Consider the following 25,433-nt stretch of genomic DNA (forward strand, 5'->3'; position numbering starts at 1 on the left):
AAACAAAGCCATGCTGATCATATCCTCAAATGTTTTCATCTTTCCACCACATTTTTTTTTTTTTTAGTCTTCCTCGATCCATTAGTTTTCATCCTAAGTATATCAAATACTTACTACTCACTGCTACTACAGACGTACTAGTATTTATCTTGACGAAATTGGTAATAGTTGATTGGCCGAATTGTTTTAATAATTGGTCGGAAGTAATCACAAGAATGAGTGTCGATCCAACTACTAGTAACAATCAAACTAACAATCAAGAGCTCTCCAATCTCAGTTTACAAATTGACGAAACCAGCTCCTCTAATGTTGAAAGGAAGAAAAGACCACTTAATCTTATCCCTTCACTGCCACCGGAGCTGCCCAATGCAAGAGATTCAACAAGTGACAATATGATTTATATAGGAGAAGAATTTACAGAACATCTTGAACAACTGGAAGAAATGGAAGATTGTTTTCAGCTGATTAATGAGATATTTGAAATTATTCAACAACGGGAAGTATACGATAACCCAGAGTTCGAAGTCGTTGCCAAAAGACTTACTTTACTTAGAATAGAGATTGAGAATTTGGTTTATAGTGAGAGAAACTCAACTAATCCTAGTCAGTAAAAATAAAAAAGGAGATTAGAGGAGTAAATAGTTCTTATCACCATATATAGTTGTTTGTTTTTTCTAATATAAATTATCAAGATTTTTGTAAAAAATTGGGAGAAATAGGAGATCAGATTGAATTCTCCAGCACGAAGAAATAACACCACTTTCAATCTAGACGAAAGTTTTAAGGGATAAAGAAATAAGTACATATGTGGATAGTTGTAAAAGAAATGGCGATTTGATAGTAATCAAAACAGGACCAAAAAAATTCATGTCACTTTCCAACCAAAAATATCCACCATCGCGTTCCAACAAGTAGAAAAACGACAACAACAACAACAACAACAACAACAACAACAACAACCAATATATATTCATCACTCGATTCGACCAACAATGTCATTGATCAATCCAATCAAAGTAAAACGTGTGAATTTGGCTTATAGTCAAAATAGTCCAATTGAATGGTCTGACAACTTACAATTGTCTTTAAATCTGTACACTGATTTGACTGTATTGGATCCTAAATTGCCAGATTACCATCTGATAATCACTGACAAAGATGATAAAACTGTATTAGATGCTAAGGAATTATTTTCGGAAACGATTCTTTTACATAATGAATCAATTAGTTTACTACCGTTAGGGAGATTTAATAAAATCATTATTACTGATACTGATGAAGGATTGAATCTTGTTGCTTCTGAACCAAACATAGTATTGCAACAATGGACACCCAATTGTGAAACAACTAGAGACAATTTACTTGGAGTTTTATTTAATTCTGGTGAATTACTAATATTAGGTAGGAAAAATGTCCAACTTCTGAATTATGTTATAAGAATTAATGTGTTCAATATATTGGTTGAAAAATATAATATCCAATGTGATTTGGAAAATATGTTTGTCACTGCAGAGGAATATAAAAAGTTGAAAATAAAATACTTTGCATTTAGTAAATATCACGGATCCTTAGCTTTGACTATTGTTGATCATAATGATTCATTACTATTGTTTACCATTGATGAAAAGACATTTGCAACAACACTATTATTTGAAAAAAAGTTAGATATTAGGGTGTTGAAAATAGTATGGTCTATTGACTATGAATATCTTATTGTAATTGGATTAGATAGTTCAATAACATCATATCTTGTTAAAGACAATTTTGAAAAGCTGAGTGTGATCCATCCACCAACACGATTCAAAACTTTTTGTTACAAATTTGTCAAATCCGATGACAAATCTTATTTAATAAGTGCTTTCACTGGGAAAATTGTTGTGTCGGAAATAGGAGGTGCCAACTATGAATTCAAGCTTGATACCTACGCAGCTTGTAATTCAATTGTATCAGGAATAACAAATGGTGTTTTAACTTTGCTTTTATCGTTCGATACTGGTAAATTCAAAACAATAAAATTTGACATTACTTCAAAAGACTTTACTCAAGTTCCATTGGATAAATCTATTATTGCTTTTGTCAATAAGTCTCTTTATGCATACCAATTCCAAAACGATAATGACTCATCCAAGGGGACACCTGAACCAATAATGAAATTATTTGGCATTAATTCGTTACCCAATGGAACATTAGCTATTTTCTATAAAGTTACATCTGCAAATGTCATTGAGTACCGTTCTATGGCGTTCCTGGATGTCAACGTCAGGTTTTTGAAATTGAGTGAACCAATTGGAAACGAATATCAAGTCCATAACAGAACTTCCATAGCAAAATTTATAGAAAATTGCATTGGTGATTTTCATAATTTTCCTACAATCAGTAATGATTTGAGATTGTTGAGAAAAGATCGAGTTAATAAATTCATTGAAAATTTCAAGACTTTTAAAGAACAATATTTGCTTAGCAATTTTGATTTTGGTTCCGACTTACATCCACTGTCGGATTTCGAAACAACACTCAAGAAAAATTTCATTGAAAACTCTGTTGTGATTCAAGCACAATATCTTTATATTTTAGCCACTTTTATTGAGAGTGGATTGACGCCAATTTCATCTGAGAAACCTACTGAAGTTGATGTCATGGTGAAAGAAATCCAAGATTATAAAAAGTCAATTGAGAATTCGATCATCATATATTTAAGAAAGTTAATTTTGGGATTTTACAATGGCAAGACTGTAACCGATGAATACGGTAAATTTTCATTGATCACCATGTTGAAACAGCTTCGAAGATTAAATGATGTTACCGAGTTTAATATATCTGAATCGGCAGCGGTAACTACTAAAACTAGGTACTATTCAGAGACATTCCAAGTGAGTGTTAATGATATCGATGATGATAATAATCTCCATATTGTATCTACTCTGGGCCATGGATGGACACAATGTCAACTCACAAATATTCCATTATTGCAAATGAATAATAAAACCGATGAAAGAGCACAGTTTCGATATGCTATCAGAGATGAGGAATTTGGCGAGTTGGTTAATACATTGTTGGATACGATAGATTTCTGTTACATTACAGGGAATAAGATTTATCCATTGAAATGATAGAATGAGTACATACTTGTATAATAAATTGAGTAATAGATGTTTGATAGTCAATAAGAAAACTAATACTGTATTATTAAATGTTTATCTTGAGGATATTGCCCGTTAGATTTCATTTCATGTCGAATAACCGTGAAATGACGCGGAACAACTGTAAGTTGGTTATTATCTCAAGCTACATTAGAGATAACAAAAACGGTAGCTAATAGTGCATATAATCACAAACTAGAATTTATGAAATTACATTCTAACGTTTTTCCTCTCAGATCGAGCGAACTGGCCAAGACCTATCAAAAGAGCCATTTCAATCTCACCAAACACACTAAATCTCAAACTCTGTAACTAAAAACTTGCTAAAATTTCATCTTGAGAATTTTGTTAATGGCAAGTGACAACCTTGTTTAAACATCGGGCTTTCAAGTCCGAGCATTTTTCCCCTCATCGTAAGGCAAATGTGCCACAGAAGTCAACATGCAGAGTCAACCACTCTTTTTCTTGACTTCGCATCTAGGGTTTTTCAGAAGAAGTCAAAAAAAAGTATGGGATTACAAACCCTCGTTCGTTTGACACTTGCGATGGTTGCTTATCTTAGTTTGCCTTACAAACGGTAAACGCCACCATTCCTTGCGGCAGTTTTTACTATATGGAGTAGTTTGATGCCATTCATGCTAAGTGTGGAATAAAAACATGAGTACACTAAATGAGGGATATATTTCAAGTGCTTCTTTGTTTTGTTTGTTTGGGTATCTTTTAGTAATTTCCATCTCCAAACCATGTCATTATGAGTGGGCATATATATATCTGGCAGTTGAAGAAGTTAAAAAAATGGGTTCAATTAATTTAACTTGATTTGTTTTAATTAATTGGGTACTTCTTCAATACAGTTTCTTTTTTGTATTATCATTCATTCAACAGTTTCACCTCAACGTTTGCTACAATTTGGACTTCAACATGTCGACTTCAATGGATTTGCAGCCATACACAAAATTGTCACAGCCATATATTCAAACTTCATTGACTGAAGTAACAAACATATTACCTACAAAACCACCGTGTCGTATTTTTTTCAAAAATGAATTGGAACAACCATCGGGGAGTTTTAAATTAAGAGGAATTGGTCATTTAGTACATAAATCAATAGAAAATGCCCTTAAAAACCATCTGAACAAAACTATTCATGTGTTTGCTTCTAGTGGTGGTAATGCTGGCTTAGCAGCTGCTTATCTGGCTCAATTTTATAAAGTTAAATGTACAGTTGTATTACCAATAATTTCAAAGCCAGTGGTGCAAGAAAAATTAAAATCTTATGGTGCCAGAATTGTTTTGTTTGGGAATACTATTAACGAAGCTGATCAACATTTGAAAAATTTAATGAGTTCGATTGATTTAGATTCAATTTATCCAGTTTATTGTCATCCTTTTAATAATCCATTGATTTGGAATGGTCATTCCTCGTTAGTCGATGAAGTGAGTCAACAATTGGATTCTAAAGATAGAAAATTGTTAAAGGGAATGGTTTGTTCCTTTGGTGGTGGCGGATTATATAATGGTATCTATCAAGGTATGGTTAAAAATCAAATTAGAGGGGATATTTTACTTATTGAAACACTTCAGGCACCAACATTGACTCAATCTTTAGAGGCTGATGAAGTCATCACTTTGAAATCTGTCAATTCACTTGCAACTTCATTGGCTTGTTCATACACCACTGAACAATCATTGAAATACTATAAAGATCAAAGTTTGGTTAAATCTCAAGTGGAACTCATCGACGATATAGATTCATTAAGAGCATGTGTTGCTTTTGAAAAATGTTTTGGTAAAGTTGTTGAGCCAGCTTGTGGAGCAGCAATGGCAGTTGTTTATAACAAAATTGACTTGTTGTACAAGAATTTTAAACATTTGCAACCAGAAGATATTGTTGTTATTGTTGTATGTGGCGGTTCATGTACTACAGGGTCTGATCTTAAAGGGTTTGAAAAAATGATACAGAAATCAGAAATTAAATTATAGAGTATATATGTGTTTGTTTTGAGTTTTAATCTAATATTGTTTCTTAAATATAGGTTTGTAATAGTTAGGCTACGTTAATAGCTTGTATTTTCTAGTTGAGTATATAAAACTATTTAGGAATAGACGACAAGGGCGTCCAGTAGAGTATATATACCTTACCCTGGTGGTATGATGGTACTCAGTAGACAGACATTGGAGGAAAGATTAAGAGAGCCCTGTATAGGGTTGTGGTTGTCTATACTACCTTACAAGGTTAATGATTCTTTATGTTTGTAGTTAAAAAAAACTGCAAAAAAAATAATGAAGGGTGCGAGATTCGAACTCGCGCGGTCAACTGACCAACAGATTACTCTGGTAAAGAAGGATTTGAACCTTCACCTTAAGTCTGTCACCTTAGACCAACTCGGTCAACCCTCCAAATTTGATGTCAATTCAAAAGTGCATAAAAATCAAAAGGGCAAAACTGAATTAAGAAATGAGATTGAAAAGTGCAAGGAAACCAAGGCTAGCAAGTACAAGAGATGAGCAACATGAGTGATTCAATAGTATTGTGATATGCTAAGAGGAAAGAGACTGTATAAAGAGAGCAAAAGTTTCTTTCAGGAAGAAGGGAAGAAGTAGCATCTACAAAAAAGAGCATGGGAGTGAAGCCAAATCATTATTAAGGTTAAAAGATACTACAATATGAAGTATTATCATCTAAGTTAACTTTAAGAGTGTTGAGAGATTCTGATGACCCATTGCCATCATCACTATTGAAAAACTGTTTATTAAAAAAATTCCGATATATTTCTATATTAAAATTGATAATGTGTTGATCAATACTAGAATTAGGCTTAAGTGCATCAACGCATCCCCACGAATTCTAAAAAGTTAACAAAATAAGCATATTCAGAGTGTAAGCTTTTAGTGAAGGGCCTCAATGCCAGATTAAAGGAGGAGTTTTCTTAAAATTCATTAATCGCGTATGGATCTCCAATGAATTTTCGACAATGTTATATTTTTCTGCAAATGCTTCAAGAACCAATGAAACTATTTTCCCTTCATCTGTCAACCCCCGAACTAGTCAACCAATTATGAGCCCATCGCAACGCATCATCAATAAGAAGACGTTGTTTAATGTGTGATAAAATTTGCAAGGATGTTAATGGAGCATCCAACCCTTTTTTCTTCGGCAAGATATTTCAAACAACACTTCATATCATGGTGGGCTTGAGCACCAAAATGAAAAAACTTCACTACTAAAAGGTTCCTTTGGGCAAAACATTTTCCTTGCGGCATCAATCTTTCTACCTATAATTTTCCTTTCTGATTTATATTGTTGTTCGACTTTCCGTTTTTTGCTTTTCCTAATTCCACCAAGTGAATGGTTATAGTATAGTTTACAATTATGTTAGTTAGTTAGTTAGCATCAATAATGTTATCAAGTATTAGTATTCTCGAACCTCGTCCCCCCTCCTTCTTCCTTATAGAGGAAATGCAAACTAAGTCTACTCTTCAAATAGGAATTTTTACACCTTTATATGCATTCTTCCCAGCATATCATAAACTTGTAGAATCAGGAATAATGGTTCCTATCTTTTCCTGTTCAATATTAAAAGTGGCATATTCAACCCTCTCATGTCATCACTGTTTTGGGTTCGGGTTGCCATCATGCTTGCTTTTGTTTTAGTTTGTTCAAGCTTTTTGTAGTATTTCTATCTCCGGTGGTTTTCAATGGAGGTTGCTTGTTTTCTCTCTCATCTTCTCTTCTTGATGTGTTACTTGTTTTTGGTTTTCGCGATGATCGAATTTGATCTTCTCCACCTAATTTTTAAAGTATTTAAAAGGATGGAATTATTTCCATTTTTTTAAAAATTTTATGTTAAGTAATCTTGTTGCCAGAATTGGTCTACCATTTGAAGTTTTTGAAGAAACTCATCAGCGTAGATGCTAGTCCGACTTGTTTTCCTAATTCTGAAAATAAAATCCTGTTGAAAATTGGGAGTTGAGGTAGAACTGCTTAATTGATTGGGTGAAGTAATCCCACCATTTCGTGATTAACCTTTCTTCATTATTAACATTTAAAAAAGAAGACTGAAAAGTCTTCTATACTAACAACAATAACATTTAGCAAAAGTTTATACTGAAATATAAGTTATTTATTATTTATTTAATCGAGTCTTTTTAGAATAACTCTGCGAAAATGCTATACACTGTAATACTGTTAACTTGACTTTAGAATATAAACAATGAAGATTTTGGGAGGGTTTCTTCTTTATTACCGTTATATTTGTTTGGTTATGTTTGATATCTTTGTTTGACGATTATATCTCTCTGAGTATAACTTTGATCACAGCAATGGTCACGTGTTTAAGCATTTGAATATCCTTTGTCTGAAAAATTATCCTGATTTGACCATCTGATGATATTTGGTGGTGGTTAATTTTTCTGGAACATTCTAATAAACCAACAAAGTTGGACCCGTGTGATAATGAAAATGCTGCAATATGCCGCTTTTATATACCCATTAAAATCTGATTTTTTGCATATCTTTTACTTGGATTTATATTAATACATCTACAAGTATATAAGTCTTATATAAAAATAGTAGCTTGCATTTTTTTGGTGAAAATTTGTTGCAAAAAAACAAAAAACAAAAAACATCCAAGCAATCAATCAATACTATAATTCCAATATGACTAAACAAATTTATGATATTTCTAAAAATTCTATATGATTTTTAATTGCAATACAAACATCTGTTCTAGTTTTTGATCCAACAACAGGAATACCAATTAAATCAATCAATGGTTCTTCACAAAAACACCAATGAAGATTTTTCATAATATTTAATTCAAAATCATATCCCCCTAATTCTTTTTTCAATTCATTACCATATAATCGTCTTTTATCACCATCATTGGTTACAGGACCTCTATCTTCATCATAACTATATAAAAATAATTTTTCAATATAATATTTGGGCCAATTTGCATGTAAGAAAAATAATGATGATGATTGGAATAAATGGAAATCATAATTGGAACAAGTATCATCTTCATCATTGGCGGCATATTTTTCTGGTAATGGTGAATTATAATTGATTTTCTTTTTGGTATCTTTTTGAGTTGTTGTTATTGTTGACATATAATAATCTATAATAGGATCATATTGTCCCATTCCATAAAATTCATGTTTTCGGGTATTATCATTAATAGGACCAAATTCTCTATTGAATTCACCCACTTGATAATAAGGTAAATCTAATTTATGGGCAGCAGCAATAAATGTTTCTTTATCACCTTCTCCAGCTGCTCCTTGACTGAAAAGGGGATAATAATAATCTGGTCCATAATAATTATAATACATTGCTAATATTAATGTTTGGAAATGAATTTTTTTATTGATTAATAATTGTCCAGTTTCAGAACTAGCTTCAGGGATTGATCCTTTACAATCATGATAAGAATAATACATTGAATCAGTATATTTACCTCTTTCATCTCCATCAACATAAGAATTTCTTACTTTAAAATTAGGATCAACTTCAATACCAGCAATGGTATAATAATGTGGTGATGTAGACCGTCTCCATAAATCTGGCCATACAACGAGATGTTTAGTTGTAAATGGTGCATTAGTAAATAAAACATCAGGATTTCTAATGGGGATATTATCAGCATCAAGGTATAAAATCCTTTCGAATGATGATATCAAAAGGGCAATATTTTTCAATTGGAATCCACTAATTTTATCAACAAATGTTTGAGGTAAATAATCTGTCATTAATTTACATTTCCCATTTAAAGTTGGTAAAACTCGATCACAAAATTGAATATCATAATCGTTCTTGTATGGGATGATTACTTCTACTGGTAATCGTGACCCATTTTCTCGAAGTATTTTAATTGATAAAAGTACTAATTGATTATATTTCCCACCACCTAAATAAACAATACCATCACCTTTCATGAAATTATTAAATTTATTAAATTTAAATAAATTTTCTGGCCAATTTTCCATCATCGTTTCCAAAAATTTTGTATGGGATTTTTTCAATGCTGATATTTCCGAATCACTTAATGTTAAATACATTGATAAGAATTCTTTATTTCTAATTAATTCATCTTTATATTGTTCACGTAAATGTCCACCATAAATCGGTATTCTTCCATTCCGATGAATTAATCGTTCAATATTAAACTGTTTCATATTTTCCAGTGGGATTTTATTTCTTAATTCATAATATTTCACGATTTTATCACCATTAGGATAATGATTATCATTATTTATTGGATCTAAATCTGGTTTACAATCTTCAATGGTATCAATTAATTGAACGAAAAAATTTTGAAAAGATTGAATAAATTGATTTTCCATTTTATATTGTTCAACAAATGAATGACTCAATTGTAATTCATTTTGTTCATTTAGATGTTTAATTAATTTTTTATAATTATATCCATCAATTAAATTTAAATCATATTCAGATTTGGTTTCAAAATTTGATTGCAAAAAATTCCAAAAATGTTCAGTTGTATCTTCATTTGGAGTTTTTTCAAGTAAATATTGTTTTTGAACAACAACTAAATTTGAATCAAAATCATGATGATACCCAACAAGTGAATAAATTTCTCCTTCTTCATCCCTTAATACCGATTCTTGAGATGATAATGCTAATCGTAAATCAGTGAATTTATTAATAATATGACGTGATGAAGGAAACCATGATGATAAAGTTGACCGTTGGAAAGCAGCCAATATATTTATTAGTGTTATTAGAAGTAATGACACAAGTATAAGACGAACAGTTTTTGATGATACTGGGATAGAAAACATTCTTGGTAAAAAAAAACAAAGCTCCCTCAGAATTAGGTATTGGTAAACGAATGAACGAATGAACAAGTGAATAAGGTGATGGGTGATGCCAATAAATATGACAATGTAAACTTTAAAATAGGAAGAAAAACTCAAAAACAAGAAGAAGATTATAGACTCTTTTTATTCAAGAAAAGAAGAAGAATAAAAATAAGATAGAAAAGATGAATGGGAGATACCAAAAAAAAATTATAATTTCATTGATAGAAAATCCAAATAATGGAAACTTAAGAAGTTTATTTAACCCTTTAATTCTAATCTTAATCGAAAATCGACAAATATAAAACAAACAAACAAACAATAGAATTCCCTTGTTTTATTGCTTGATACATGAATTTAATTTTGTTGTTGTTGTTTTCTGTCTTTATACATTTAGGTTTTGCAGATACTGTATGCATGTATGTATGAAAGGGGACGAGCAACAAAAAAGAGGTTACGTACTAACAGTAAAAAAACCGTGTAAAGCAGTACAAAAAGGAAACAGAACTAAACATTTTTTTAGTTCACAAGGTACAGCCAGTAATCCAATGATGTATTATTAATAATCAAATAATTCTCTCATTCACTGAAGTTTACTAACCAATTTTGCTTTAACCATTTTGATATATTACCAGTTCAGAATTTCTGTTCTTTTGATTTACCGTAATTACTACTAGGGGACTTGGTGATGACACAAAAATTACACAAATGCTCTCTATATGTGTACCATGGCAAAAAAAAGAAAAATGAGCAAATTTCAGGTCAAATCAATGGGTGGCTTTTTACATCACTTTGTAAATTAAAACTAGTTTCTGTTGGGTGAATGAAACAGACAAAGACAAGATATTATACGATACTCTTTATAACCAGATAATTGGTATACCTAGTGTTCATCATTTTTAACCAGTTCTTGGGGATCAAAATTGATTTACGATCGGCAAAAAAAATTATTTAGGTATCAGCAATTTTTAATTTGATCTCCATTTTAGTTTTTTTGTGGATTCAATCATTTCTATCTTGAAGCAAAACTCAAGGTTGCCAGATCTTCATTACCCAACAAGAATTGGTTGTTTCTCAACTCCTTTCTTACTTGGCTTGTTTTGCACGACTATCTATTATTTATAAATATGTCTGGTGAAGATTAATTAATTTTATATAGTTTTATATATGTTCTCACTATCTATCGATTATCCATTAACATTTATAATTCAAATATAAGATTCTTCTATATTTAGTTACTTATTACTATTAGTTTGAGTTCAGAATAGAATGCACTGTTTCAAGCTAACCCCTTTTAGATTTTTCTCGAGAAACGTTAACGTCTGAGGAAGAATTGACGAAACATCAGAATTCCAATTTAGTAGGCTCTGCTAGTCGGTTCTTTCGTTGAACCGGCTAACATATACTATTTTCTCTCGATAAGCAAATTTATCAATAACAATAGTGGTTAAGTAAAATTTACGTAATGAATTCCCACCTTACAACCAATTATGATTCATAACCTCAATCTTCGATAATACGTAACCACCACCACCACCAACCTCCTTAATCAAAAATGATTATATTCTTCATATATCAACACATTCAATAGTTCTACCATCCTCTACAACTTACCTTAAAAGGTGTTTGAATCCCTTTTGAATATGACTAATCTAATGGCAAACTAAGCAAATTCTGCATACAAGGCTTTGATCACGTTTCATACCAGCAACCAACCTTCGCCACCACCACCACCACCACCACCTCCGCTTTGTGAGTGAGTGAATGAAACAAGGTAGTGTGAAAACAAACAAACAAACAAACAAACAACAAAAAAAAAAAGTCTTAGCGAGCAAGAAGCAAGAAGCAAGAAGCAAGAAGCAAGAGCGAGAGAATTGAGTGAATGGTTAAATAAAAATATTACACACCAACCCAACCCAACCCAACCAACTACTAAGTTAAAAAAAAAAAAAGAAATGTTAATAAAGTGGATAGAGTGATATAGAATTTTAATCCTCTTATCAGTGGTACTTATTTTTTTTTATTTTATCTTTATCTTTATCTTTATCTTTGATTTCCCTTTGTTTTTTTATTTCCCCTTATTTCTATTTTTCTAATTTACTTTACTATTATTGATTTCCTTTTCACCTCCACAGATAATGTCAACCGATAACTTATTTGAAGATATTGAACAAGATAATAATCCATCATTCTATGGCAATCCTTCTATATTGAATGATCCATATCGTCCGATTCAACCACCACCACCACAACAACAACAACAACAGCATCAAGAAAATGAAAGTAAACAATCACATACTAAATCACCCAAACCGCCACTCCAATCAATACATTCTGGTACTTCAAATGCACATCCCCAACTGCAACCACAACATAAGCATAAACATAAACATAATACTCTGCTCAATAATGGTTATCCTAATGAATTGGTCAACAGTACTATTGGATTATCCAATAGAATTCTTGAATTATTAAATGATTCTCAATTGCAAGTAGATATAATAAATTCCGAAAAACTTGTCAATTCATCGGTCATTGTTTATACTATAGAGTTATCATCACCAACAACGAAAATAGTTGTTAAAAGACGATATAGTGAATTTAAATCTTTGAGAGACAATTTATTAAAATTATTCCCGACATTAATAATCCCACCCATTCCAGAAAAGCATTCGATATTAAGTTATTTACTAAATACAATCAATCATTCTCATGAAATTTCCATAATTGAAATGAGAAAACGGTATTTCAAAATGTTTTTGGATGATTTAATATTCCAACTGGATTATAAATTGAAAAATTGTCCACTTTTACATAAATTTTTCGATCCTAATTATGAATTATGTTGGTATAATGCATTAAATGAACCACCAGTGAGTCTTATCCCTGATAATTTATTATTAGCTAATCCTATTAATCCTGCTGATCAAAATGGGTTATATTCATTATTACCAATTGTTAATGGATTTGATTTCAATTCTCATATTGATAATTTATCTAATTTGAAAAAAATTAATGAAGATTTATATAAATTAAATGATCAAGTGAAATTATATGAATTGAAAGGATTTGAACAAGATTTAGAATTTTCTATCCCGGAAGAATTGATTCAATTTGAAATTAAATTTCATCAAACAATTAAAATTTTAACTGATTTAAATAAATTAAATTCTAAAACAACGAAAAATTATAAAAGTATGGTTGATACTTTAATTGATTTAGGTGGTAATTTAAATAATTTTTCATTACAGGTTTATCAACAGAAATCAGGTAGTAATAATGAATTACTGGAAGCCATTGAAAAATTTGGTTCAACTATGGATCAATCTTTTCTTAATTTTGAAAGTTTTATTTTAAATCAATTGGTTCCACAATGGCAAGAACCAGTTGATCAATTGATATTATACCTTCAAAATTCTTTAGGCTTAATAAAATTTTACAAGTATAAGATTGTTCAGTTTAAAATCTTGTATAAACTTAAGTTTAACAAGTTTCAACAATTGATAAATTTAACTAATATTGGTGGTGTTAGTAGTAGTGGTAGTGGTGGTGGTGGATTATTAGCTTCAAGAATATCAACTGATAATGACAGTAATAACAGCAATAACAGTGGTAACAACAACAATGATGGAGATTTAGATACAGAAAATTTTGATCATTTGAAGGAATTGAACAGTCCAACAATCAATAATGCATTGAAAAATTTATCAACGAAAAAGATATCTAAAAAATCATCATGGTACGGGTTATTTGGTGGGAATAATCAAACCAAAAAATTCAATTTCCAACTCCCAATTGAAGAACCAACAACTGCAACAGGATCCACTGAACAACAGTCGCAGCAACAACTGGCACCTAATTCCCCACAAAGGGAACAACAACAACAACAGTCACAGTCACAGTCCCATCATCTGCATCAAACCTCAATTAGATTCAAACTCAATCATATAGAAAAAGAATTGAATAAACTCAATCAATTGATAGAGTTGTGTAATCAAGATATGCATAAATTGACTGAAGCTTTAGTCAATACCTTTGAAGAATTTTTACTGAAAATAGAACGGAAATGGTTACAATTAATGATAACTTATATTCAAAATTGTAAAAATATGTTTGAAGCAAATTTAACTAATTGGAAAGAATTTAAAGAATCTTTAGTTAATGAAACCAGAGAAGTGAACTAGATTAATATGTTTTGTATATGTTACTTTATTTCAAGTGCCTGCTTTGATATTTATTTATTTATTTGATTGTCTTTTTGTTTTTGTTTTTCATTAGTTAGGGAGTTATTTACATATCTATATACAATACATAATTATATCATTATAAGTTTATAATATATTGGTAGAAGTTGTGTAGCACAGAGGCCAACTCTGTGTGTGTGTGTGTGTGCAAATAGACTAATTTTTTTTGCTAACATTTGGATAAAGGTTTTGATGATGAAAATTTTGAGTGGCAACACACAAAAAAAAAATCCAACCAACCAACCAAGACAACTTATCTTCTTCTTATAGACCACCCTTAAGATCAACAACAATATGTCGCCAATGGATATAGATACTGAAGTTTCTACAGTTTTAGCAACAATTAGGCTGAAATCAGATAATTCTGAATTAAATAATATTATTTATCAACTAGAAGATTTTTATGAACGTAAATTATGGCATCAATTAACTCAAGTTTTAGATCAAATTTATTATACATTAGATTCTACTATAATCACATCAAATTTAAAAAATCGACTTTATAATTTATTTATTAAACAATTTCAATTGAAATTGAATCCAATTAAAGTTGTTGATTATTTATTAGAATCATTTGAAAATGATCCAAAAGAAACTTTATCAACTTTATTAACATTAAAAAAAGATTTTATTAATGATTTGAAAAGAAGTCATAATTATAGAGTTACTGATGATGTTGATGACAATGATGACAATGAAGAAGAAGAAGAAGAAAATCAAGATGAAGAATTGAAACAATTAATTCAAGATGATGAAGCTGTTATATATGTTAAATTACAAATTGCTCGTTATTATTTGAAATTACACCAATTAAATAAAGCTGAAGATATTTTAATTGATGTAGCTCCAAAATTTGAAAGTTTAAACAATAATTTAAATTCTAAAATTAATTCTGCTTATTATTTAGAAAAAACTGAACATGCCAAAATTTTAAATAATTATAATGATTATTATTCAAATGGGTTATTATATTTATCTTCAGTGACTAATTTAACTGATGAAGAAAAAAATAAATTACGTTATGAATTATGTATTGCTGCTTTATTGGGTGATAAAATTTATAATTTTGGTGAATTGATTTTACATGATATTTTCCAAGAAATTTCTCAACCATCATCATCAACAACATCATCTCAATATAATTGGTTATATCAATTAATTATTAATTTAAATGCTGGTAATGTTGACAATTTCAATCATTGGTTATCAATAGCTATAAAGAAAGCTCCAATTTTGGAACAACATCAAATTTTTTTAAAAGAAAAATTAACCATTATGGCATTATTAGAATTAGTTTCAGCCGATAAAAAATTATCTTTTGATATCATTAGTGAAAAAACTAATACTCCTATTGATCAAGTCGAATTGATCATTATTAAAACTATGTCATTACATTTGATTGAAGGTTATATTAATCAAGATCAACAATATGTGGTGGTATCTTGGATTCAACCAAGAATTTTGAATTTAGATCAAGTTAAAAATTTGATTCAAAACGTGGAGCATTTAAGTAAGAATATTTCTTTAGTTTGTAAAAATTTTTAGAAAATGAACCCCCTTCACCCTTCACCCTTTTCCCCCCCAATAAACATTTATGTATGCAATCCATTGAAACATACACACATTAATTGTGCAAGATTTACAGTCAAGATAACGTTAACAAGGGGCTATTTTTTGTAGAAAACACAAAGATACCCAAACTCCTATCTAAATTTGATAAAAGTTAACAATATACACAATAGTCGGTAAATATATACAAAACCACTCTATTATTTCAAAATATATAAATATATAAATATATAAATATATATATATAAAAGAATTGAAAAGAAAAACATTAAAGACACCAATATTAATTTAATCATTTTTTTGTCGAAGTTGATTTCTTGACAATTTCCCAATCACCATTTTTAAGTTTTGATAATTTAAATTCATCATTATTATTGAAATCAGCATGAGGAATATCCCATTTTAAACATTTACATAAATAAGATACGACATCATCACAAAGTCCAAGCAATTGTAAATTGAAACCTCTATTAGGAATAGGATCTTTATTAATTAATATTTTCGGTACTTTATAAGGAACTCTTTCAATTATACTTGCTACTGGTTCCACTTTTAATGAAGTTCCAATAACCAAAAATAAATCAATTTGTTGTAAATCTTTATCCATCAAAGTATGAAATCTTTCCGGAAGATCTTCACCGAAAAATGTAATTGTTGGTTTTATGGCACCAAAATGGATTGGTGCTTGTTTAGTATTTTTCCAACAAATAGCACATCGAGGAACTTGTTTTCTTCTAATATGATTATAAATTTTTTCACCAGCAAATATACCTTGACATGAAACACATTTAGCTTTAGCAAATGATCCATGACATTGAACTAATTTTTCCAGTTTCAATCCTGCTCGTTGTTCTAAATTATCAATATTTTGAGTATAATTTCGTAATAATTTATGTTTATCTTGTAATAATTTCAAAAATGCATGTAATAAACTAAATTTCCCATCTGGTGGTAAGACTAAATGAGCAATGGTATAAAATAATCCGGGTTCTCTCATAAATGTTTGTAAATCGAAAACTTTTTGTGGATCACTAAGATTCAATTTAGATAATTGATTATATAACCCTTTAAATGATCGGAAATCGGGTATACCTAATGATGTAGAAATACCTGCACCAGTAACTACCATGATTTTTTTAGCTCTAGATAAATCAGAAATAAGATCCGGTAGTTTATATTTAAATGGTGTCATGTTTATTGTTCGTTTTAAAGTAGTAGTAGACATGTCTTGATCATATTCATCTTCATTTTCCGATAAAGAATCATCCACATCCATAGCATCGTCTAATTCTCCCAGTTCCAGTTGCAGGTCCATATCACTATTACTATCAATATCACTATCAATATCACTATTATTAGTACCATCATTTTTATTATCATTTTCATCAATTTCCACTTTTGGTTCTAATTGTGCTGAATCAGTTAACATCAACTTCAACAAGATATACGCCAACTCTTTTAATGTTAATATTGGATAATCTTCCACGGCTTTTTTAGGGTATCCTAAATTTAAAATTAAAACGCATATATCTCGTTTAGACATTGATTGAGTTATTTCGGTTCGAAGAAATGATAAAGCTCCTTCTCGTTGAATAAACAGTCGATATTTCTTTTGTAATTCTAAATCAGGTTTAAAAGTTTCTATAAATTTCCCATCAAAATCATTTAAATCATTATTGATATCAATATTAAAAGGTGTGGGTGTAATCATTCCTTTAGTTGATGTGGTAGTACCAGCACCAGTACCACCAGCAGTAGGCGTGGTGGTAGCAGCAGTGGCAGTGGCAGTGGCAGTAGCAGTAGCAACACCACCATTTTGGCGATTGATTGTTTGTGACCAAAAAGTTGTCATTACTAGAGGATTTCTCTCAAATAACTGAAACGTCAATATAATAAAGAAACTTAGACTCGTGGTTATATTTTCTCCAGAGATGGGGGTTGTATAAAATGTTTTAGTTTTCTGATTTCTTTTTTTTTTTTTTTTCCTTCCTTTTTGATTCTTTGGTTCTCTTTTCTCAGTTCGTACCAACAGAAATTAATTTACAAACAACACAAAATTTTTATTTCTTCTACAATAGAATTTGAATTCTTGTACGCTACTCCACTCACTCACTCACTTGGCACTCACTTGGCACTCTCATTTGGTAGTTGTTGTTGTTATTTTAAGACTTACGCGTTTTTGTCGTGTCCCCGCCCCCCTCAAAAGATAAAATATGATGCTCCTCCCTCTTTAGTAGTTAGTACCTTTTATTTTTTCTTCCTCGTCTAAATTTTAGGGCGTCCTTTTCAACAGTTGATGCCCTACTGTTGTGATGGCGGTTTTTGTGTTTTATTGGGGGGAGGGGGGGGTACATTCCAATATTAACCCGGCATTCATCTGATCATGGTTCTTAAAATTTAAAGAAGCTATAAGCGACCCCTTATTGTTTGTGACCCACTACCACTAGTATTCTTGATTGCTTACCTCCAACGTATATGTCAACAACATTCCTATTTTTTACTTGATTTGTTCAACAAATACATCAATACAATTGTTAATAATTTTTCAACCCAGAGATACAAACCCTAGCCAAGAAAGGGTTTTTTGCATTGATTTTGGTACAAAATTATTGTAAAAATTAACAATTAACGTATCTGCAATGTTGAATTTGTCCACTCTAATACTTGGAATGAAACAAAATTCACTTTCTTGAGGTTCGTAAAAACTCCTACTAAGAAATAAAACTTACGAAAAACACTTTGCTATCAAGACGACGACGACGACGACAAGAAAACGAGTATTTTTTTTTGAATAACAAAATAATTGACAATCATGATAAATTATTTCTATTTACCCTGCTATAGTAATTTCCTTTCTTTAATAACAAAATTATTTTTGTTAAGGTATTGTTCTAAGCTATTCTTTTTTTTTAGGTGGCGGTGGCAGCTCCCTCTCAACTCCCTCTCTATATTGTGGTAATAATTTCTTCTTTTTCTCCCCCGGCTATGCTGGGAAGAAAAGAAAGAAAGAGAGAGAGAGAGAAAATTGCTGAAGCCGAAGACAACAACAACAACAACAAAAAATTATCCGCACTCAAAAAATTTGATTTCGCTGATCAATGGAAAAAGAAATCCTTCAATTTGACCAAAAAAAAAAAAAACTACAGCAAGGCCGAATCAACCCAATTCAACCCAACCCAACTCAACCAAACCAACCAAACCAAACCAACTGTTATACCACAATTATGCAACTTTTGTTTGTTTCATTGTCATTTTATATTGGGGTTGTACTAGCCAATTTAGCTAGATTTGATGAGAATAGTTTATCTCAAGTATGTTCGGGAATGTATTCCAAACAAGATTGGGGTGGATCATTCAAACCACATATTGGATTGACATTAAATCAATTTGATACTTTGAAATATGATCCGAAAAATAACAATAAAGATGAAAAAGTCAATGATAAAGATATTTCAGTTAGTTATATTATATTTGAATATAAAGATTTAGTGAATATTGGAGCTGATTTAGGTGATGGACGATACAAATTTATATGTGATGATTATGCCATTAATGAATTAAAAGTTTGTGATGAAAAACAAAAGGGGAAATTTATTGTTAATAAAAATGTTACTAATAGTACTATATTAACCGCCCAATTGACTCATTTAGGACATGCAAATATCAATTATCCCGTGAATGTCACTGGGTATTATTGTGTATCAACATTCACTCAATATGAAAACACCGTTTATAATGGACAAGTGAATTTTCAAAATGCTTTTGGTCAATTAAGTGCTAGTGAAATACCAAAATTACCAGCTTATGGTATATTAGCCATTTGTTATGCCATTGCCTTGGCATTATTTGGTTTCCAATTTTTTAAAAAAAGAAAGGAAAATCAAATATTACCTTTACAAAGATATTTATTGGCAATGTTGGGATTTTTAACGTTTGATACTGTAGTAGTTTGGTCATATTATGATTTGGTCAATAGAATTGAATCTCCCAGTAGTGGATTTGCTAGGTTTTATATGATATTCCTTGCATTATTAAATGCTGCCAAAATCACGTTTTCATTTTTTTTATTACTTTGTATTTCCCTTGGATATGGGGTTGTTAAATTGAAATTGGACAAAAAAGTCATGTTTGGATGTAAAGTTTTGGCTGGATTTAATTTTATTGCTTCATTTGTTTATTTATTTTTCAATTATTATGGTGGTTCATCAAATGCCTTGGTGAGTACTGATAGTATTGACACTGCGGCATCAGGTAGTTTTTTGGGATTATTACCAATTATCCCTATTGCAATTATTTTATCGATTTATTATGTAACAATTTTGGCTTCCATTCGGAAAACTACGGAAAGTTTACATAAACAACGTCAAATTATTAAATTGAATTTATATCAAAATTTATTTAAAATTATTTTTGGATCAGTTATACTAACATTTTTAGGATTAACATTATCATCATTTGTTTATTTAAGTATGTCATCTACAGAAATGTTTGAACAACATTGGAAAGGATCATTTTTCATTTATGATTTTTGGCCCAGTGTAGTGTTTTTCATTGTGTTTATGGCTGTTGCTTGGCTTTGGAGACCAACAGAAACAAGTTATATGCTTGCCATTTCATCTCAAGTTGCTAATGATGATGAAAATGGGGAATATCAACAAGGTATGGAATTAGATACTTTTTCACTAATGAGTCATAGTGATGATGATGATGATGATGAAGGAGATAATGGAGAACATAATCCTCAAAGACAAGTTGAACGTGATAGTTTTGAATTACCTACCACCACCAATAATAAAAATAAAAATATTCAACCGGAAAATCCACCACAATATGATCAATTGGGTACTCATGAACCACATGAAGCTCCAAGTAGTACATTATTTGAATTGGGTGAAGATGATGAAATTAGTGATCATGAAGGTGATAATAGATTGAAAGATGAAAAGCATAAAGAATAGGTTGTAAAGTAGACTACATATATTGATGCTGATAAATAAAATAAAATAAAATAAGAATACATTTATTAACTTTTGATTTAAACTGATTTTCGAAATTGTATTCCCGTTTACCTGTAAAATGATATCAAACAGAGGTGTTAGAAAAGAGGATTCATAAAAAAGAAATGATGTAGAATTGTGTTAGAAAAAACTAAAAAACTAAGAGACAAACCTATAAATGAAGCAAGCAAGCAACCAACCAAACAATCAACCAAACAACCAACCATCCATCCATCCAACTAACTAACTAACTAGCAAACACATGAACACACATTACATATCTTCATCTAATCTCTTTATAAGTTTCATTTCAACTTCCCCAAATTTTTCCAATAAATCATTATAAAATTTAATATTTTGATCACAAAGACCAAGCATTGAATTTTTAATTTCAATTTTATTAAATTTCTCCCAATTTGGGTATTCTTCATTAATAATTTTATTAGTTAAATCAGTTAAAATTTTCGTTTCTTTAGCGATTTCTTGTTCCAAATTTTTAATTTTATCAGATTTAATAGTATTACTGATGGTGGTGTTTGAAGTTGATAATGTATCTTTAATTAATTGTGTAGTATTATTTACAATACCCCCTTGATATGAACTAATAACTGGATTAGGTGGTTGATGGAGACCACTACCACCACTACCACTACCACTACCACTACCACCCAGGTTGTTGGCTAATTCTTTATTTAAAAAATCTTGTAATACGGCCAAATCAGTAGATTTATCATTTTTTAATTTAATCAATTGAATAAATCTTAAACAAAATTTCGCTAGATCTTGTAAAGAAATCAAAAAATTTTCATCAATGTATCGATACATTTCATTATAAGATTTCAGAAAATAATTTAAAGAATCGGAAAAAATTTTGAAATTTGTTGTCATGATTGAATCTTCACCCTTTTGTACTGATGATAATTTTAAAATTTGATTCAGAAATTGATCATAATCATTACCTAATTCATGATTTTTTTTTTTTAATTTAGTAAAAATTTTATCTAATTTAATTAAATTTTCATATAATTTCTTCAATTTATCATTAATTTCTAAAATATCTTTATTTGTCTCCTTTTTATGTTTTGATGGAGTTAAAAAATTCATCACGGTTTCAGTTATTAAATCTTCATTAACTACTCTACCAACAATTCCTGATTCATCAGAACTTGAATCTTTAAGTTTTAAAGATGTAGTGAATGTAGCCCAATCATTTGAATTAGAAATAAATAAATGGAAAATTGACAGTTGAGATAAAATCTTATGTTGTAAAATAAACCTAATGAATCTATCCAATGAATGTAACCGTTTATGAACAAATTCCGAACTGAATGTATCACCAGTCAAATATTTGAAATTCAGTTTTGAAGGTAATGGAGGAATCATCACGGTAGGGAAATCATTACTTAAACTTTCATACAAGTATCGGAAATCTCCATATCTTCTTCTAACACTAAATGTCAAATATTCCTCTCCCTGTTTAGGTTTTTTCTCTTTAGTTAATTTTAATATAGATGGATTATCAGTAGTAGTAGTGACCAAATATGAAATAAACGGTTTTGATGCAGTATCTAAATCACGATTAGGATGAGTCACAGTTGTTTTTATAGAATATTTTTCATAATAAGAAATATCAACATATCCAGTAGGTTGTTGTTGTTGTTGTTGCTGTTGAATTGACAATGATTCATCATTCACAACTGCATTGAAAGGAGGTTGAATTGGTGCTGGTTCTTGTTGTATAGATGCCAATTGTTGTTGTGGTTGTTGTAATTGTTGTTGTAAGTCTTCTTTCTCTTCTTGCGGTTCTTTAGGTTGAGGATTTACTGGTAACAACAATGAATTTGTTGGATCTTCATCACTATTACCAATTTGATTGGCATCAACATTTTGCTCTTTATTTCCGTCATCTACTTCATGATTATCATCATTTATTTGTGTCGATTCCAATTGATCTGTCACTTCTTTCATTGTATCATCAGCATCAGAAGTTTCAGTAGTTGACAGAGGAGATATTTTATTCCCATTCTTTTTCTTAGATGATGATTTTTTAGATTTTTTAGATTTAGAAGACTTTGATTTAATAGTTGTATCAGTTGGAGTGTTGTTAGTATTTTCGCCATCATCTCTATCCCATTGAATAGAAGTAAATTGATCTTCAGAACTCATAGTTGTGTCGAGTGATTAAAGTAGACAGTGGTAGAATGAGGAAGTAGTTGTGTATAAAGAAAAGGAGGTAAAAAAAAAGGGGGAGGAGATTGGTTTGATTTAAAAAGGAATTGGTGATAGTGGTTGTGGACAGTAGTATTATCTATGGCGTGTATTTACTACCGGATTCGTTGGCTGGGGAAGGGAAGGGAAGGGAGGGAAGGGAAGGGAAGGGAAGGGAGGGAATGTATGTATGATGTTTTATTAATTAATTAATTAATTAATTGATACGTACACATTTTTTAGAAGGGAGGAGAGAAGAAAAGAGACAACTCTTATCAAATACTTGTCGTGTACAAACTTTCAATTCTCGGGATTGATTAAATTCCATGCTTTTTATGCTCATATCAAATTTATCTACAACAACTCGATTCAGATTTATTTGGTTTTGGATAAGCATCATTATCATTACTAAATATGATTCATCTGGAGGGAAGATTTAACTTTAAATGCAGAAACACAAATTAAAAAAATACAAATTACAAAATACAAAATACAAAATATAAAACAAAATCATATAGGAACCCAAATCCCTAAAAATAAAAATATCTAACTATAATATCAACCACACACAGGACCCTACTAAGGATGCACCAATTATTGCTGTAATAATACCCGCTCCCGCTTTATCACCACCATCTATAGACAAAGGTGTAGCATCACTAGTAAGTTTACCATAACCAGCTGCAGGATTACCAATAGATGAACCACCAGTATCGGCGGTGTAAGGAGCTGGACGTTTATGAACCATCAAGTTTTGCATCACTTCTAAAGCGGACATTTGTTCACCTAACCCCCATTTACCGTCCCAGCCTTGAGACCAGTCAGTCCATGACAACCCACAAGTAACCCCATCGGAACCACCACTACATGAACCAGCAGCTCCATTTGCCGAGTCAACTAACCATTTAGTAATTACAGGTTCAGTCTGAGGTACCAATACAGATGTTAACCCAAGAAATCGTGAAAAATATGCTTTAAATGACCGTTGATCATTATTACATGAATTCGAAGGTTGACAAGCTGCTTCATACATAACCATACTTCCACTGATATTTTTGAAAAATACTTGAGCACTCTCTAATAATTTAATTGTATAATTATACCATTTCTCTTCTTCAGTGTAATTGTACAAGTATGCACATCCTGCTAACATAAGACCTTGATTATAACTCCATTGATATTTGGTGATATTAGAACAATTATTAGCAATTTTAACCCCATCGTAAACAAACCACCAATTTTGTTCCGTCAATAACCCAACTCCATACATCCAATCCCATACTCTTTCGGCCCATACAACATAAGAATCATTACCAGTGTATCTTGCTAATCTGGCGGCCAAATGGAAAAGTGCCCCATTAGAAACCGAGTTTTTATAATCATAACCAGAATTCCATTGGAAAATTTGCCATCTTAATCCACCATTACATGTTTCAGTATCCCATCTTGCTTGCATAGTGTTGAAAACTGCTTGAGCTAAAGTTAACCATGCCTTTGTCGGATCTTTAGGGTTAGTGAAATTACGTTCAGCAGCTGCCATAACAGCTATACCCCAAAATGCTTGATCATCATTACCTTCAGTAGTAGATTGATTTAAAGGAATATAATTGTCATCATCACCAGTTTGATATAATAATGCATCGGTAATAAGAGGCACTAAAGTGTCATTATCAAAATAAAATGTATAATCTATTAATGAACCCCAGGCACCACCAGCTTCCCACCAATAGTATGGCCAACTAAACATACCAATCACACCACCATATTTAGTACCTTCATAATAATCTAATAGACCTTTGGCAATGATGTTACAATCCTCACGAATAGTTGTTTCATTATTGGTGTCAAGCCAAATTGCATGCGAAAATGATGAAAATAAAGATATTATTAAATATATTGAGAACTTCATGATAGAAAGTTCTTATACCATATGAATCTTTTTGTTAGAAAAGTAAACAAAATCAAAGAAGAAAGAAAGAAAGAAAGAAAGAAAGAAAGAACACACAAATATATGTTTAGGAAAAGGAAAAGGAAAGAGAGAAAAAAAAATTTTGTGTGTGTACTATATAAAGAGTGAGTGAGAGAGAGTGTGTGTGAATAGAAGAAATCAAGCTTTTTAGTAGTAAAAGTTATTATGGTGATTAACAAATAACAATTTGATACCTCACGCAGTTTATTCTTTTGTTCCATTGTTTCACTGTTAAAGAGAATCTCATTCTTCTCTTTCTCTTTCTCTTTCTCTCTCTCTCCCTCTATTTAATTTAGAAACTTTCTTTTGTAATTTGTTCTCTCGTTAGAAAAAATGGGTGCATGGGGCGCGTTCTCCGATAAAAAGGGGGGTGTATGCTTAGTACGGAGCTTAGTGCAAAGTGTGTGGCGGTAGTGGCGGAGGCTTTGAAAGGGGGAGGGGGGGGAAGGGACCGATAAAAGCGTGTCCCGTATCACTCTTAATC

At 30.8% G+C, this 25,433-nt stretch overlaps 10 protein-coding genes and 1 non-coding gene across 11 annotated transcripts, besides 1 other annotated feature; 6 read left to right on the forward strand and 5 right to left on the reverse strand. All coding sequences in view use genetic code 12, as the record gives it.

Annotated features, from left to right (window-relative positions):
• Positions 1-29: 29 nt before the first annotated feature.
• On the forward strand, positions 30-611 carry CAALFM_C201250WA (uncharacterized protein; the record flags this gene model as incomplete). Its single annotated transcript, XM_714356.1, has 1 exon — positions 30-611. The coding sequence occupies one exon, from the start codon at positions 30-32 to the stop codon at positions 609-611; it is 582 nt and encodes a 193-aa protein (XP_719449.1).
• Positions 612-992: 381 nt separating this feature from the next.
• Positions 993-3,110, forward strand: CAALFM_C201260WA (uncharacterized protein; the record flags this gene model as incomplete). Its single annotated transcript, XM_714355.2, has 1 exon — positions 993-3,110. The coding sequence occupies one exon, from the start codon at positions 993-995 to the stop codon at positions 3,108-3,110; it is 2,118 nt and encodes a 705-aa protein (XP_719448.2).
• A 951-nt stretch (positions 3,111-4,061) lies between these two features.
• Positions 4,062-5,123, forward strand: CHA1 (Cha1p; the record flags this gene model as incomplete). Its single annotated transcript, XM_714354.2, has 1 exon — positions 4,062-5,123. One exon carries the CDS (start codon positions 4,062-4,064, stop codon positions 5,121-5,123), a length of 1,062 nt encoding a protein of 353 aa, XP_719447.2.
• A 56-nt stretch (positions 5,124-5,179) lies between these two features.
• Positions 5,180-5,373: a long terminal repeat ((phi-2a) Long terminal repeat (LTR); about 194 bp long, 14 copies per genome).
• A 51-nt stretch (positions 5,374-5,424) lies between these two features.
• tL(UAA)1 lies at positions 5,425-5,540 on the reverse strand. Its single transcript has 2 exons — positions 5,502-5,540; positions 5,425-5,470 (listed from the first exon to the last, which is right to left on the reverse strand). It is a non-coding gene; the product is annotated as a tRNA-Leu (tRNA).
• A 2,274-nt stretch (positions 5,541-7,814) lies between these two features.
• Positions 7,815-9,944, reverse strand: MNN24 (Mnn24p; the record flags this gene model as incomplete). The annotated part of the gene is made up of 1 exon (XM_714352.2): positions 7,815-9,944. The coding sequence occupies one exon, from the start codon at positions 9,942-9,944 to the stop codon at positions 7,815-7,817; it is 2,130 nt and encodes a 709-aa protein (XP_719445.1).
• A 2,156-nt stretch (positions 9,945-12,100) lies between these two features.
• CAALFM_C201310WA (uncharacterized protein) lies at positions 12,101-14,146 on the forward strand (the record flags this gene model as incomplete). The annotated part of the gene is made up of 1 exon (XM_714351.2): positions 12,101-14,146. One exon carries the CDS (start codon positions 12,101-12,103, stop codon positions 14,144-14,146), a length of 2,046 nt encoding a protein of 681 aa, XP_719444.2.
• A 363-nt stretch (positions 14,147-14,509) lies between these two features.
• Positions 14,510-15,751, forward strand: CAALFM_C201320WA (proteasome regulatory particle lid subunit; the record flags this gene model as incomplete). The annotated part of the gene is made up of 1 exon (XM_714350.2): positions 14,510-15,751. The coding sequence occupies one exon, from the start codon at positions 14,510-14,512 to the stop codon at positions 15,749-15,751; it is 1,242 nt and encodes a 413-aa protein (XP_719443.2).
• Positions 15,752-16,067: 316 nt separating this feature from the next.
• SIR2 (Sir2p) lies at positions 16,068-17,627 on the reverse strand (the record flags this gene model as incomplete). Its single annotated transcript, XM_714349.1, has 1 exon — positions 16,068-17,627. The coding sequence occupies one exon, from the start codon at positions 17,625-17,627 to the stop codon at positions 16,068-16,070; it is 1,560 nt and encodes a 519-aa protein (XP_719442.1).
• A 1,372-nt stretch (positions 17,628-18,999) lies between these two features.
• CAALFM_C201340WA (uncharacterized protein) lies at positions 19,000-20,733 on the forward strand (the record flags this gene model as incomplete). The annotated part of the gene is made up of 1 exon (XM_714348.2): positions 19,000-20,733. The coding sequence occupies one exon, from the start codon at positions 19,000-19,002 to the stop codon at positions 20,731-20,733; it is 1,734 nt and encodes a 577-aa protein (XP_719441.2).
• A 312-nt stretch (positions 20,734-21,045) lies between these two features.
• On the reverse strand, positions 21,046-22,938 carry SNX4 (Snx4p; the record flags this gene model as incomplete). The annotated part of the gene is made up of 1 exon (XM_714347.2): positions 21,046-22,938. One exon carries the CDS (start codon positions 22,936-22,938, stop codon positions 21,046-21,048), a length of 1,893 nt encoding a protein of 630 aa, XP_719440.2.
• A 592-nt stretch (positions 22,939-23,530) lies between these two features.
• DCW1 (putative mannan endo-1,6-alpha-mannosidase) lies at positions 23,531-24,889 on the reverse strand (the record flags this gene model as incomplete). Its single annotated transcript, XM_714346.1, has 1 exon — positions 23,531-24,889. The coding sequence occupies one exon, from the start codon at positions 24,887-24,889 to the stop codon at positions 23,531-23,533; it is 1,359 nt and encodes a 452-aa protein (XP_719439.1).
• Between the last annotated feature and the right edge of the window lie 544 nt (positions 24,890-25,433).

The sequence above is a fragment of the Candida albicans genome, chromosome 2, assembly GCF_000182965.3.
Source record: "Candida albicans SC5314 chromosome 2, complete sequence".
NCBI lineage: Eukaryota > Fungi > Ascomycota > Pichiomycetes > Serinales > Debaryomycetaceae > Candida > Candida albicans.